Consider the following 15,864-nt stretch of genomic DNA (forward strand, 5'->3'; position numbering starts at 1 on the left):
CCCGGGGATCCTCCGGAGGATGCTCCGCTTTTGCCCCCACACCCTGGAGGATGCTCTGCTCCCCCCCCCTTCCCCGGGAAGATGCTCCGCTTTTCCCCCTCCCCGGGCATTCCCCGGGAGGATGCTCTGCTTTGCCCCCACCCTGGAGGATGCTCCGATTTTCCCCCTTCCCTGGGAGGATGCTCCGCTCCCCGGCACCCCCCGGAGGATGCTGCATTTTCCCATCCCGGCATCCCCCGGAGGATGCTGCTCTCCCCTCCTCGGGCAGCAGAACGGGACCTGCTGCCCCCACCCCATCATCAGATCACCAAAAATCTCCCGGTACCTCCACGGGCATTGTGCAGCCACGTGCTGCCTCTGGGATGGCCAGGGAAATGGTCTGCCAGACTTTTAATTTCACTTGCTGCTGGAAAATGAGCCAAATCCTCAAGGTTCTGTGCTTATGGTGCTGTTTGGTCAAGCTCAGTGCCCAGTCTTGCTGCTTCAAATAGTTTTGTGCCACGCAGAAAATGGGGTTAGGAAATTGGTTTGGGGCACGTCAAGAGCCATTTTTGGTGGGTACAAATCCTCTGGCTCAGCAACAGCCATGCACAGGTCGTGTCTGATCTGTGTTTGTGTGTCTGGGAGAAAAGCCTGTGGGGAAGAAGGCCACAGCCACAGTGTGTGCAACCTATATTTGATATATGATCCATCTGTCTGCGTTCTGAGGTGTGTATGTGTCAAATGTGGTGACACTCATTCCCGTGCCTTCCTCAGCACATCCCAGCAGCTCTGAGCAGCCCACCTGAACAATTCCTACATCCCTCCAGACATGTTTCAGCTCCAGCCTTTCCTCCTTCTCTATTTGCACAGGGCAAAACCAGCACTCCCAGCAGGGCACTGCACTGCAGGTTGTCCCTTTAGCTGTTCCTGGATTTGAGGGTGGCATTCAGCCCTGTCACCATTTGCCACAGGCCAGGAGCACCCATCTGCAGGGCCCTGATGTGACTGTCCCCCCACCATGGGCACAGTTTCCCTCACAGCTCCCTGTACCCTGCAGAAATCACAGTGCTGTTAATTTGGACCCAGTCCTCCCAGGGATGTCTGTGTGACAGAGAATCCGTCCCAAAAAAATTACATGGGAAATGAAGTCTCCTTTTCTGTTTGGCTAAATGTCTGCCAGCCTGTTCTAATTTACCCAGCCAGGTTGATTTGCAACTTTCAATTTTCCATCGGTTGGCTGTGACCAGGACACTGGGAAAATTTAGCACTTGAGTTCACCCAACTCCTGCATTTCAAAATATCCCAGCCCGAGACATGCAGGAGAAAACCCTTTCCGTTTTGGAACAACCAGGAGGGAAAAGTCTGAACACGAGAGGTTTTAAAAGCATCGAATTATTATTTCACATTGAAAACGCCAGAGCAGCCTGGATCCCTGTGAGCCCCAGCATCCCCCAGCCCCGGGGATGGGCAGGAGGTGACACCCCAGGAGATGCCATCCCTGGGTGACCTCACACCCTGTCCCAGGCTGGAGGAGCAATGCCAGAGGCTGGGAATGCTGATCTGGGGGAGCCGGCAGCAGGCGAGACGCATTCAGTCTGTGCTTCACCAAAAGTTCATCAAAGCCAAAAGATTTTTTTTTTTAATATAGTATTTTTTTTCTTTTTTTTTTTTTTTTTTTTTTTTATGAAACAGTTGAGATGACTCAGCGGTTTCTGACGCAATCCCCGTTTCATCGGAAAATTCCTAACCAGCTCCTAGTGGCAACTGATTGCTGCCATAAATCACAGTGTTATCCCTGGCGGCTCGCACGGCCCCGCCCCGGCCCCGTGAAATCAGCAGGAGCGATGCCATCGCCTCGATGGGAGCCCGACCAGCCCCGAGAACGAACTGCAGCGCGGAGCAGATCCAAAACACGAGTTTCACATCGGCCAAACCCCGCAGCTTCAACTGCTGCCACCCCAAAACCCCGGGGACAGCGGTGTCCCCAAAGCCCGGGGCTGCTGCTGCAGGTACAGCGTTAATCACGGCTGGCCAGGCTCAGACAACAGCGGGTTTTATCTCCCGGTTTTTGGCAGGAGCGTTAGAAATGATTTGCAGATGTTATTTACTGCTTTTGGGCTCGCAGTAAATTGAGACAAGATGCACCTGCATGGACAGCGAGAGCCTTTCCCACCCGGGACGGCCACTGAGGGCTCGTGTTGGACTTTCCCAGGGAAATTTAGGGTTTGGATGAGAGTCCCTTATCCAGCTCTGCTCTCTGCATCCCGCACTTGGGAGAGGCAGAGCAGCAATCCTGTGCTGGGCATTCACCTCCTGCCACTGCCCCAGGACACGAATGCTCCAACAGCTACCCTGACACAGAGCAGGTACCCTGAGGGACACAGAGCAGCCACCATGGGGGACACAGAGCAGGGACCTCAAGGGACACAGAGCAGCCACCCTTGGGGACACAGAGCAGGGACCTCAAGGGACACAGAGCAGCCACTCTGGGGGACACAGAGCAGCCACCCTTGGGGACACAGAGCAGGGACCTCAAGGGACACAGAGCAGCCACTCTGGGGGACACAGAGCAGCAACCCCAGGGGACACAGAGCAGGGACCTCAAGGGACACAGAGCAGCCACCCCAAGGGGACACAAGACAGCCCAGCCCCAGGAGGCTGCCAGGCTTTTCCACCCCAGAATTCAGAGTGCAAAAAACCCAAAGCAGCAGCAGATGCTCCAATGGCTGCTGGTTTGGCCAGAGAAGTGTCTGTGGAGGAAAGGAGCTTCCTTGGCTGAAAGGAGTTCAACAGAGCCCTGGGCTGGGCACTGGGGCTGCTGGAGGAGCCAGGGATGCTCAGCTGAGAGGACAAACTCGGGGTTCTGCGGGATCAGGAGCAAGGGAGGGCTGGGGGATCCCTTTGCTGGGGCAGAGGGACCTCACTCAGCCTGGAGCAGAGAGTGACAGCCAGCTCTGATCCAGGCAGGACACACTGACCTCTTCCCTGTGCTTCCCATGGCAGGACACTTTTCCATCCTGACCCAAGCACCAGCCTTGGACCTGCTGGAGCTGACGCCCTGCACCCCTGAGCCCCAAGCACATCCCTGGAACGAGCCCTCCATGAACTCTGTACCACAGGACCTGCTCTTGGTGAGCCAGAGCCATGGATATGGAGCTCCAGCACCACTTTCCCAGCCAGATCAGCCCTTTCCTGGCACATCAGATGTGATGGCTCTGCTGTAGCCAGGCCCCCCAAAATTCCTGCCCAGGTCCAGGAGTGTGAGCATGGCCAGGAATCTGTTGGCCCAAGGCCCCCAGCAGCTCCATCTTCCCTCAGGGATGAGACAACTGGTTGATTTTCTTCATTTTTCGTCCTCACTGCAGAACTGATGCATTTGTTTGATGTTTCTGCAGTTGTTTCCAGCCCAGACTGGTGTGGCATGGGCAGATGAAAGCTGTACCCTGAGCGTGTGAGGTCCCTGCACGACCAGAACTTCACCAAGGGGATCAAAGCCCCCCAAAAAGCCCCTGGCAGCCAAGAGCTGCAGCTGTGGCCCACCACTGGGTGAGTAAAACACGCAAGAGGAGACCAAAAGAAGAGTTCTTTAGAGGCAGAAGTGTTCTTTGGTCCCTTGCAGAGTGACCTGCGGCGCAGTGTTGGGCAAGGCAGCTCATCCCTGCGTGTCCCCACACACTGGGCATGGGGCTGATTTATGGCATCTCGGCGTGAGGGTTTGCAAAATATTGAGTCAAACTGAACCAGCCAAAGCCACCGAGCTGCTCCCACCATCAGATTCCTGTGAAAAATATCTCTGGGCGTTTTAAAAGCCACAAGTGACCGCAGTGACCCCAGGTATGGTCGTGGCTGTGGAGTTTCAATGGTTTCAAGAGCCTCTTTTTTCTCTGCAGACTTCAAGCTTACCTGTCCCAAAGGTTGCACACTCCTGCAAGAACCTAGAGGATCTTCCAGGCAAGTCAAGCTCAGTTCAAAATTTCAGCTGTTCAAAGATTGGATTAAAAAAAGTACAAAGGCTTTTCTTTGAATGGAATGAGTCTGCCATGGAAGTTGAGCAGTATTATGCTGAGGGCCATCAGCTATGCAGCCCTGCCAACCACAGGCATTCAAAATCCGTGAGTCAGACTCCCCAAAAACCCTAAGAGTGGTTTCATTCCCTTTTTGGATTTTGAGCCTTGAAGCATCACAGCTTCAAGCGTTTCTCTGCAGAAAATGACATTTTTGTGACCAACAGGGTGAGAGCTGAGACCCTCAACATCGTTACTGGGCTCCAGGAGTTATGACTGTAAAAAAAGCCCATTAAACACCATGAAATGAGCAATAAACCCCTGCACTGCCTCCATGAATTTGTCAGTGGGGGGCCACCCCAGGACATCCCAAAGGTAGGAGCAACGGAAAAGTGGTGACAAGAAATCAGATATCCTTATCATTAATGATGACATGCTTGTCATGGGCCATGACAGGGCTGAGAGGAAAGGGAAGAGTGAAAAAACCCTAAGGAAAACAGCAGCAGGAATACCTGAGAGCAATATGCATAATAGGTTTATTCAACAAGGAGACAGGAAGGGGGATTTTTTTTTTTTTTTTAAGGGTAAGTATTCAGCTAAAGCTGCCTCAAATGGGGCCAGGCCTTAGAGAGAATGGATATTTTAAGTGGCAATTTATTCCACTAATAAAACGAGGAGGACGCAGGTGCTTTGGCAGGGCTGGGGCTGGGTGATCAGAGCTGGGGCTGCAGCAGTGGCTGAGCAGGGCTCCAGCCCAGCTGGTGGCTCTGCCTTTATGGGACTCCTTTCCCTGGTGCCAGGGCTGTGTCTGGGCTCCAGCTGGCCAGAAATTGTTCCCCACATCAGGATCTCACCTCCAGCCCCACGCAGTGGATGGGGAGAGCTGTTTCATCCAGGTGCTGCTGCCATCCCTTCTCCAGCTAGCCAGGAAAGGGCTCGTGCCCGTGGGCTGCCCCACTCCTGCACCAGGTGCTTCCACACCAGGAGGATTCTCGATCAAAAAAAGGCAGGAAATCATCACAAACTGGATGGTGCCATGGTTGTCACATTGCTCAGGGTTCTGCCACATCAACCTGCTGAGACCAGGCCACCATCCAGCCTCTCACCATCAGAGTGCTGATGGGTTGTGGGGATGAAAAATTAAACTCTGAAGTAATAAAGTGGTAAAAAACACTTTGCAGCACCAAAGTGCAACCCCAGGTAGGACTGCAGCTTCACTCTTTGGTTTTGGGTCATTATCACCAGTATCTCCAGCCTGGCACTGACTGGTGACACTCAACTGAGAAGGTTTCAATTTTGACCCAGTCTGCACCACAGGCAGATGAAAGATCATCCCATACTATCAACCCAAGGAGAAAATACTCTCAATCCTCTCAGCTGGCACAGCCCCCTCAGCCCCTGTTCCAACACACACTGCTTTCAAACCATCACCCTCGTATTAAAAATAAAACAAAACTCTCTGTGTCTCTTTCCTCCACTGCAACGTCTGAGTTGAAAGGGTAGAAGGGCTTGCAGCAAGCCATGGTTAATGTTACCCTGGAAGGATCCAGGACAGCATACCAGAACCTGGGTTTGGCATCTGGGAGCCACTTTTTAGCCATATATATCACCGTTCCTGCGTGCACGCCGATCCACACGAAATTAGCCCTGTGGAATGCAGGTTTTAAAATTCCCTTTCCAGCAGCACTTAAACTCCAGGAGCTAAAATTTGCTCTTTCTCCATTTCCTACCTGTTTAGGAAAGAAGGAACAAAGTCCTGGCCCTTTGTTTTTTGGGTTCTTTCCCGGGAAGGTTTGCCCAACCCACGTCTGCACCGCGGTGTTCGCAGTGAACAAAGACCTTTTAAAGCAGCAGCAGCAGCTCCTGCCAGGAGCTCACCACCTGCCTGCCCCTCTCCTCCCCATTTATTTTGGGGGCTCTTTTTCAATAATAGCTGAAACATGTGTGCAACCCGATGGGAGTTCGTTTCCCCCCCCCATGCCTACAGCGCTGGCAGCAACCCAACCACCAGCCCAGGGTGTGCAGCTGGGAGAGAAAAAAAAAAAATTAAAAAAAAAAATTGAATAAAAACCCCAACAACCTGTGGAATGTTTTCTTGCTCCTGAGAGCTCCAACACTTCCCTGCTTGGGGAGTGCCTGCCATGGCTGGCACTTGCTGCATCCAGCAGCCAACGGGGTTTCCTCTCCAGTGGGAGCCAGCTGGATTTTGGGCAAAGGGTTGGGGTGAGGAGATGTATTTAACAGCTGCCTGATGGTATTTTTCACCTGATGTGTTTGCCTTGTGCACAACCACCACCCTTGTTGCACAGCTGCCGTGTCCCCACAAGTTCTGTGGGGGCTGCTTTGCACCCAGACATGGAGGTTTGCCCTCAGCAGCAGGTTTGGAGCTGTGCTTTCACCTCTCTCACATCCATCTCATGGCCACAAAAGCAGGGCAGATGATGTTTTCATAGCCAGGGATGCAAAACAGTTTGTGCAACCCCCTCTTAACCCCAAATCTGCTCAAAACCCCCATGAGGACAAGCCCTGCTGTGCCCCATGACACCATCCTTGGTCCAAGCAGATCATGGACACAGAATAATGTATTCATCTGAGGATATGGCCCAAAAAAGGAGCTGGGCACTCTGGGCTGTGCTGGAGCTCTGCTTTCAGCTCAGGGCTGGACACCTGGGGAGCACCAGGGTATTTAATGTGCTGGCTTGGAGGGATTCATTTTCACAGTAAACAGGGACACGGGGGTTTTTCAATATTTATTGGTCAAGATTCAGTTCTGCAGAATTTTGTGGTAAGTTTATAGCCTGCCCAGGCAGGAGGGCGGCTGGAGATGTGGTGTGGGCAGCATCCCGCCGAGGGACGATGCCTGCAGCCAGCCAGGGAATGTGGATGGGGAATGTGGATGGGGAATGTGGATGGTTCCTGCAGTATCAGCTAAAAACGGGAGCCCTACCCAGCTCATCTGAGCCCTGGGGAAGGCTCTGGGCACAGAGTCAATGCTTTAATGCTCTGTGTCAATGCTCTGTGCCATTCCCTGCACACACACACACATATCCCTCACTCCCCCTCCAACGACCTGCAGTGGTTTTAAAGAATATTTTTAAAGAATATTTTTTTTATCCGTGCGTGCCTGTCTTTGCTCCAGACCCCCTCCCGGGGGAGAGGCCAGCCCGTCCTATCAGCCCTGGAGCTGGTGGCTGCTATCAGAGCTCCCCAAAGCCGCAGCCACAAAGGCGCTTGCTCAAGCGGAGCATTCCTGCTGCCCGTGTCCCGGGAACAGCTGTGCCGAAAGGATGCCGAGAATCCCTGTGAGGCTCCAAGGAAAAGATATTAACGCAGGGGGGGAGCAGCAGCGATATAATAAAAAGTCATAATAAAAGAGAGAACCACTGAGTGGATTAGCAGCCCCGAACGCCGCTTGGATTTTGGTTTCCTTTCCTCCAGCTTTTCCTGCGCCGCACGACAATCCGCTCGAATTCCTGCAGCCCGGAGACGCTCGGCTCCTGAATTTCAGACAGAGCTCCTGGAGGTGGCCAGGCTGCAGAGGCTGAGGGCATGGCTGGGAAATGTGGCTGCACTGAGCCCCACGGAGGGCACGTAGGCACTGGCAGCAGGCCTTGGGTGCTGTGTCACACCAGCTGCCCCGTGTCTGTCCCCAGGTGGGGAAATAAAAGGCAGGTTTGGAGCTCGGTGTGTGTTTCTCAAGGGTATAAAGGTTGTAGGATACATCCCACTGTTTAAAAAAACCCTAGGGCCTGGCACATACCAGTTCTTCCTTTGTGGAAATGAAGAGCAGAGAATAATGAAATAATGCAAGGCATCTACAGGGATCACCAAGTTCAGCTCCTGACCCCGCACAGGACAGTGCCAGGTCCTATTCCTGGCCACCAGAGAGGACAGATCAGTGCCTGCTCCTCCACTTTTTTGAGGAAAGAAGATGGATTTTCCCTGCAGGACTGCTCCAGCAGCACTGATCAGGATGTAGGGCTAGGAGGTCCCCCTGAGGAGCGAGCAAACCCAGAGCCTGAGCTCACCCACCATGCACCCAAATCCAGCGCCCAGCACAAGGCGTGCAAGGACAACACTCCCTTTTCCCCCTTTAGAAACACCCAGGCCAGTTTTGGGGGCACAGAGCATCTGCTGCCCGGAGCCACCGGCTGTGTCAGGAATTTGGGATGAGGCAGCAGCGAGGGCTGTGGCGGTGGCAGCTGTTCCCTGCCACAAGGGCATTTAAACTTTAAAGCACTCCCCACTGCTCCCTCCACCATTCCTGCCCTGCTCCCAGGAGCTGCTGGCCCACGAGGCACCCATGGGCTCGCTGGTGGCCAAGCTCCTTCTGCCCACCCTCAGCTCCTTGGTCTTCCTCCCCACCATCAGCATCGCGGCCAAGCGGCGTTTCCACATGGAAGCCATGGTTTACTTCTTCACCATGTTCTTCGTGGCGGTAAGAAGTGCTCAGTTTCCCCTCTCCCTGCATGTTTCATCCTCCTGGATGCCTCCATAGCACTGAGAAGCTGATTGACCCAAGAGCAGCCAGCACAACCCCTAAAATATCCTTTTTCAGTTATTTCCCACCGTGTGTGGTGCTGAGCAGCTGATTCTCCAGTTTAGGATGTCCTATAGTGTGGCCTTACAGAGATTTAGTGGTGTTTTATGGCTGAGATTAGGGAGAAGGTCTGGGTGCAAAGAGCCTTGACTGATTTGCAGTGCTTTGGAGCTGGCTTTTCTCTTTGTTTTACAGCTGCTAAGTGGCCATGCTGAATTTAGGCTTTAAATTGCCTCCAGAATCTCTTGCTCTGCCTCTGTCATTTTAGCCAAAAGCACATAGTAGTCAAATTATTGATTTTGCAATTGCTAGCTGGGGATGGGAGCACTGCTGGAGTCAGGGGAGTTTCTGCACTGGGAAAGGAGAGACTAAAACAGGCTGAAATATAATAATTATTAACCCTTTGTGGGTTGAAATGTGTGTTTTATCAGGTTTTGATTCTCTGGCCTTCCTTTGTGTGGAAATAACTAGTGAAGAAATGTCTGTACATAAAATATTCTTATTTCTGCTCCCAGTCATGTGCTGCCCTGGGCTCTCCCTGCTAAATGACTCCATACAGACACCAGCTGAGCACCCAAAGCATCATTCCCACTGGAAAAAAATCTCCTGTTTGACTACATTTCAATGATCTGCTAAAGAATATGAAGGAAACAGCTCAGTAACCCAGCTGATGTTGCATTTCCCACTAATCCCCATCCATCTCAAGGCATCTCATGAGGGCTGGCATGTTACTTGTACAGAGAAACTGAGGCAGGCAGTAGATAAAGGATCTTCCCAGTGTGAAAAGCTCTTCCACATGGCTCAGAATCAGCTTGGTCTCCTATTAAGGATCCACAGAACATCCTTGACCATTTGAGCTGATTAAAGCACAATGCAGGGGGAGAAATTCTGCCAGTTCTATAAAAACTACAGGAGCAGTTAACATGAAAACACCCCTGAGCCCCCCACCCCAGCTCCCGAGGGAAGCCAGACATCTACAATTTCATTTTGCACTGGGTCTGTGTCTGCTCCACCTCCTCAAGAAGCCAGTAGGAAAATTGGCACAGGTTTTGATGGGAGGTGGAACAGGTCCTCTCCGAAGAGATTGAAGAAGCAAAATCTCCCTGAGTGGGGAAGGAAAAGAAGGGAAAGGAGGAGAGGCAGCTGCCAGCATGGTGGGGAGGGGGTTGGAAGGGCAGCAGCTGCTGCTGTTGCATTTTTTTGTAGCATCCCACTCCTCCTCCAGCAGGGGAGCTGAACAGAGCAGTGAAAGCACATGGCTGTGGCAGACGAGTGCCAGGAACACGCTCTGCCTGCCACCCTTTCTTTCCCCCGGGCTCCAGACTCCCCGAGCCCAATCTCAAGCAGGGAGAAGAATCACAGCTGTGGTGCAATCTTTTCTAGAAGCTGCAGGCAGCCAGAGGGCTCGCAGCAATTCCCATTATAAATTATATCAGCATCCCCACCGGGCCGTGACAGCGAGCAGCGTTCCAGGGGCGCCCGGCCAAGCGGAGCAGGGACTTCTTCAGGAACAGCAGAGCTCCCTGGTGCTGCCACTGCAAAACCTGCAGGGCTGAGGGCTGGCAGGAAAGGGAGAGAGCCAGGAAAACACTGGGAGCATTCCCCTGATTGCACTGGAAAAGGTCTCTTGGAGTGGTCTGCGTTTATGTTGCATGACCATGGGGTTTTTTGCAAATAACCTAATCAATGAGTTAATGGGCAGGAACTGGTGGTTTTTAAGGGAATGCACTAATGAGTGAATTCCCCAGCATTCAGTCTGGCCATATAAACCCTTTTAGCCTGGACAGTGACCTGGCATCCATACATGTTTCATCAGGACGCTCATTCTGAATTGTTTTACAAGAATCTTTCGCAATTAAAACCACAACCCCAGAGTCCTCCTTCTGCTGGAGAGGCCGTCCCCCAGCGCCCAGCTCAAAGCAGCTTGGTCATCAGATTGCAAATTCTGGCCAAGAGGCAAATTAAAGCCTGTCTTAGTTTGTACTAAAAAAGAAGAATGCTGATTCTTGGGCAATTTGCAACTGGGAACGATGACATTATCACTCAAATATATTCATTACTGCATATCAGTGATCCTGCTGTAGCTGACACTGTTCTGGCCATCCTCTCAGCAGCTACACTATTTTAAACCAGTTGATAGAGCCTTTGCCTTACTGGTATGTGGGTAAGAAAATGGTTTTCTGATAATTTTTTTCTTTTTGAATAGTTTTACCACCTTTGTGACGGCCCTGGGTTATCAGTGCTGTGCTTTATGCGCTACGACATCCTGGAGTACTTCAGCATCTACGGAACAGCCCTGTCCATCTGGGTGTCCCTGATGGGTAAGAACTGGTCTGTTGTGGCTCCTGAGAGCTGCACCAGTGGCAGGAAGGGCTGGATTTGTCGGGATGGCTGATGGGACAGTCGGTGGGGACAGTCCCCAGAAATGCCGCTCGCTCTGAGCTCCACCTGAGCTGCCACTGAAATTGACCTTTGTGGAAGTCAGTCTGTGCTATGGATTAATCCAGTTTTGTATCATTAACGCCTTGGAAAGTCTTTGTAATTGGTGGGGTCCAGACATGGAACTGTCCTGAGTGGTAGATGAGAACATTTTGCTCCAAAAGAGCTGTGGCACCTGCTGGTGCTGTTGGTCAGGTCTTCCTCTGCCTGCACCAGCTCTCACACGTGTCCTCTGCTTCAAATGACAATAAAACACTGGCAGATTTGTGCTGCAGTTCAAGGCAGGACAAGACTATGAGATGACTGAGTCTGAAACCTCATATACCAGGGAATTTCCCATTTCTGCTCATTTTCACCATATCAGGCCCATCAGCCTGTCTTGCCTCACTCAGGGGCATTAAGAAATGCAGAATCTCCCACTTCCCTTGGTAGCATGAGAATCAAAGTAGTTTAGTCAAAACAAATATAACTTCCTGGTTTATCAAAAGCCTGGGCTGGGCTGATGGGAATATTAGATCTGCTCAGAAAAAGCAGAAATTTATTTCACTTCCTTTTTACTATAAATCCCACCCCTTGCCCTGTTATTCAGTTTTCCTTTTCCCCACATTTGCTTCACTCTCTTTTTCCTCATTTTGTTCCTTATTTGCCACCAAAACAAAATATAATAGAAACAGAAAAAAAAATATGAGGAAGACAAAAAGTTCAAACCTATCATTTTCCCATTTTGTCACATGAGTTTTGGAAGGATGTGAGTATTGATGGCAAGAAGAGAGCAGGGTCAGGGGAGAGAGGTGTTCCAACAAACAAAGGTTTTGCTTGAAAATTTGGACTATTTCTAACCAGTGCCTACTCCAGACAGAGTTCCCATTTCTCCCCATGATAAGCTGAAGTCAGCCCCAAAATGGCCACAGGATTTTCCCCTCTGCCCCACCAGGGATGGTGCAGGACCTCCAGCAGGGATGGGGTTCCTGCAGCCTCAGAGCCCAGCACAAGCAGGGGTAAGACCCCTCAGCTGGGCAAATTCATCCTGTGGGGATGCAGGAGCACCCCTCTTCCAAGGCATGCAATTGGATCAATTTACCATTCAGGGGAAAATATGTAGGGAATATATTGCCCTTAGAAATGGCTCTGTCCCATCAAAATGTGAGTCCCAAGGGGGCTCCCCCAGTGCCCAGGGCACCCCAGTGCTCTCTCTGCTCAGCTAGAAAAGGCAACGAGGCAAATGATTTCCAAAGGGCATTTTCAGTGGATAACAGCAGTGTCAGGGTAGGGCAGAGCTGATCCAGACACTTTGGCTCCTTGCAGCAAAATTCAACTTGATTGCTTCATTACTGCGCTCAGAAACCTCGCAAAAAAAATACAAATCCTGGACTAGGAGGTTTAAAATATTGACCCTCTGGGAAACAACAGAGATTAACATGCGGACATTATCCCTTAGCCAAACTCCCTATAAAAGCATGATCCAAGGACATGGAAGGTGTGGTGACTGAAGCCCAGGGAAGCCTCTCACTGTGGCTTGTAAAGCCCCAGTGCACATGTGCGGACGCAGACCCTCGGGCAAACTTCCCGGAATGCAAATCCAGGACAGCCATAACACAGCTGTGCAAGCTGGAAAAGCATGGAGCCCACTGGGATCCATAACTTTTATCAGTTATTACCCCATTCTGTGCTAAACAAAAGCCTCTAATAATTTACTCACACTGGCGACTTCCAGCTTGCAAAGCCCGGGCAGGTGCTGGTGTGGCTGGGCAGCTGGGACCCCATGGCATCAGTGGGGGAGCCCCATTGCTCTGGGGTGGTGGAGCCCATGCCAGAGTGAGCTGGCAAGTTTGGGAAGGCTGGAGATGCAGGATGAACCCAAGAGCTGATTGTGGGCTCACAGGGCATGAGGGTTTTTGCAATCGCCTCTGAATTCTGGGGCAAGGAAAAGGGAAATCATAGAGGGGTTTAAAGTGGGAAGGGATTTTAAAGATCATCTTGTTCCAGCCCCTGCCATGGACAGGGACACTTTCCACTATCCCAGGTTGCTCCAAGCCCCATCCAACCTGGCCTGGAACACTTCCAGGGATGGGGCAGCCACAGCTCCTCTGGGCAGGGAATCTCCTTTAAGCTTCCCCATACAACACTGAAATAAAACCCCAACAATCATCTCCTGGACCCACCACTCAAATGCCTCAGGATGGTTGGCTTTGCCCCATGTGCCTCACTTTCCCCAGCAATGTGACATGAGAAACACAAATACAACCCCAGGGCAGGGGGGAAAGATCCCAGGAATGCTTTAGGGAAGCAGCTGAAAAGTAGGGGCTGTGATCTGATGCTTCTTCTTCTCTGTCCCTCAGCCCTGGCAGAGTTTGACGAGCCCAAGAGATCGACCTTCATCATGTTTGGCGTCCTCACCATCGCCGTGAGGATCTACCACGACCACTGGGGCTACGGCGTCTACTCGGGCCCCATCGGGACGGCCGTGCTGGTGATCACGGTCAGATGGGTACGTGGGGCAGGATGGGCTCTGTGGGGTGCTCCTGCTGGGGAAAGGGCTGAACCCATGCCAGGGATTTCCTCCTCACAGTGCAGCTTTCAGTCTCTCAGTGATTCCTCCTTCAACCTGAGCAGAAGGCAGACAGCAGTATCTGTGATAAATGCCAGATTCGATCGGTCTGAGCAATCTACCACATCTGCTGTCCCTGCATTTCTAATCAGCAGGAACATATTTATGGAGTTTTTACAGCTACTCAGAGGCAGAGGGATCTGGTAAACTGCCCCAGATCCGGGGAAGATGTGGATAAAACCACGGTGATAAAGTGGGGAGGAATCTGTCTGCAGTCTGCCTGAATCCAGCTGGGACAGTCGGGCAAAATGCTGCAGTCTGTGCCCCACTGTACTGTGGACCCAGATGGGAGTGAGGTGGGGAAGCCACTGCAGGAGTGATGGGATAAAAATTGCAGAAAGATGATGCCAAACATCGTGGAAATACAGTGGTGCAAGTCTCAGTTATGAACTGTCACTAAGCCAGCAGCTAAAAGCAAGTGGCCACCATGAGGAGAGGATGGGCAAGGAGGAGACCAAGGCACAGGAGCACCCTGCATCATCCAGCCTGCAGATGCTGTGCTGGGATCTGCTCTCCCACAGCTGGGTGTGTGAGGGCACACTCTCCCTGAGCTGGCTTTGGGGCTGAATATTTTAAAACACAGTGTTATTACAAGGAATATTGTAATAACATGGGTGGAGCAGCCAGCTAAATCCAGGTGAATCCACTTGGTGTGCTCTCTCCTTCCTCCCAGCTGCAGAAGATGAAGGAGAAGAAAGGGCTCTATCCTGACAAGAGTGTCTACACCCAACAGATCGGTCCTGGCTTCTGTTTCGGGGCGCTGGCGCTGATGCTGAGGTTCTTCTTTGAGGTACCTGTGTGACACTCACCCTCCCTGACTCTGCAAGGTGTGAGGGACATCACCAAGAGAGGGACAGCCCCACTCACACCACTGGACTGCATCCAGCCCTGCACAAAACCCAGCTCAGGCGTGGGGCTCCAGGGGTGGCATGCTGGGGACAAGGGTCACTCCATGCTTGTCCCCATCCCCTGAGCCATTCAGAGCAGGTGTGACAGCAAGTGGCACACAGGGTGATGCTCTGTCTCTTTTCCCCCCTTCAGTGAGTGACAAGGACAGGGGATGTGCTTTCCTCAGGCACACGTGGTCCTCAGAATGGCTTTGTCAAGCGTGAGCAGGGTTTTTTGGAAACTGGGCACGGGTGACTTAAGGACACCTCACAGCGACGCGGCAGGGACTGGATCCAACCCAGGCATGGCCGGATCCAGAGCTGGCTCACGCCAAAGAAAAGACTCTCAGTGACTCCCAGGGGCACTCGATGCTGTGTTCATATCCTTCTCCTCCTGCTGCTGGCCAGTCCCCCCGTCCTGCTGGGAAGGGTCCCGCCGGGCAGGCGATAACCCCCCGACACAGCTGCCGGCCGTGCCTGCGCTCAGCCCCGCCGTTACGGCTGCTCTGTGCTTTGGGAGCTGCGAGATACAACCTCACAGGCATCCCCAAGGATTATTTTTCAAAGCATTTAGTAATTGCAAATTCTAGCAGAACATAAAAATGTCACTTAGCAGAAGCCGCCTCCCCGCGCGCCCCGGCCTCGCCGCCGCGGCCTTCGCGGGGTAATGAAACACTTCATTCAAAAATCGGGAAATGTGCAAATTAGAACGTGTTAAATCCCCTTTGCTTTGGGGTTCTTTTTTCACTGGAAATCCTTTCTTCTCTGACAGCAAAGGGAGGCAGAAGGTTCAGGAATCTTTTTTATCCCCTTCCTTTCGGCTACTTGTAGAAATTTAATGTCCCAGGCCCTGCTGCTCCCGCTTCTCACGGCGCTCTCCCTGCCCGCAGGAGTGGGACTACACCTACGTGCACAGCTTCTACCACTGTGCCCTGGCCATGGCCCTAGTGCTGCTGCTGCCCAAGGAGAACAAGAAGGCTGGGAGTGCCGGGACCCCCGCCAGGCTGGACTGCTCCACGCTCTGCTGCTGCGTCTGAGCCCACGGGCACGCGTGTTCCTGCCCCTGGTGATGGAGGGTGCAGCCAAAAGGAAAATGCTGCCTGTGCTGGGTTTTCCTCTGGTATCTTTTCCCACCAGCTCCGTGCCCGCTCTGGGATTTTCTCCTCTGGGAAGTTCCCTGGGTAACCTGGCCTACTGGAAGGTGTCCCTGCCCATGGGCATTGAAACAAGATGGGCTTTAACGTCCCTCCCAAACCATCCTGTGATTCACCTTTCCACCACCAGCCCTAGCAAAGCTTGCACTTCCAGTTTGGTACATGTCCATATTCTCCCTGGAGGAGCACTCAGCTGGGCTGTGGCCTGTCCCCTGCCCCAGGAGTCCCCTGCCCTCCCAGCCATGTCACC

At 52.3% G+C, this 15,864-nt stretch overlaps 1 protein-coding gene across 1 annotated transcript; it reads left to right on the top strand.

Moving 5' to 3' along the window:
- Nucleotides 1–8,289: 8,289 nt before the first annotated feature.
- On the top strand, nucleotides 8,290–15,497 carry MYMK (myomaker, myoblast fusion factor). The gene is made up of 5 exons (XM_054284482.1): nucleotides 8,290–8,424; nucleotides 10,733–10,847; nucleotides 13,305–13,453; nucleotides 14,247–14,363; nucleotides 15,351–15,497. Exons 1-5 carry the CDS (start codon nucleotides 8,290–8,292, stop codon nucleotides 15,495–15,497), a joined length of 663 nt encoding a protein of 220 aa, XP_054140457.1.
- The last annotated feature ends 367 nt before the right edge of the window (nucleotides 15,498–15,864 follow it).

The sequence above is a fragment of the Melozone crissalis genome, unplaced genomic scaffold (assembly GCF_028551555.1).
Source record: "Melozone crissalis strain CALT ecotype California unplaced genomic scaffold, PUWL_Pcris_2 ptg000041l_1, whole genome shotgun sequence".
Taxonomy (NCBI): Eukaryota; Metazoa; Chordata; class Aves; order Passeriformes; family Passerellidae; genus Melozone; species Melozone crissalis.

Coding starts and splice junctions, on each gene's coding strand:
- MYMK (XM_054284482.1), top strand. CDS start 8,290: ATGGGCTCGCTGGTGGCCAAGCTCCTTCTGCCCACCCTCAGCTCCTTG. Junction 13,454..14,246: donor TGGTGATCACGGTCAGATGG/GTACGTGGGGCA, acceptor CCTTCCTCCCAG/CTGCAGAAGATGAAGGAGAA. Junction 14,364..15,350: donor TGCTGAGGTTCTTCTTTGAG/GTACCTGTGTGA, acceptor CCCTGCCCGCAG/GAGTGGGACTACACCTACGT.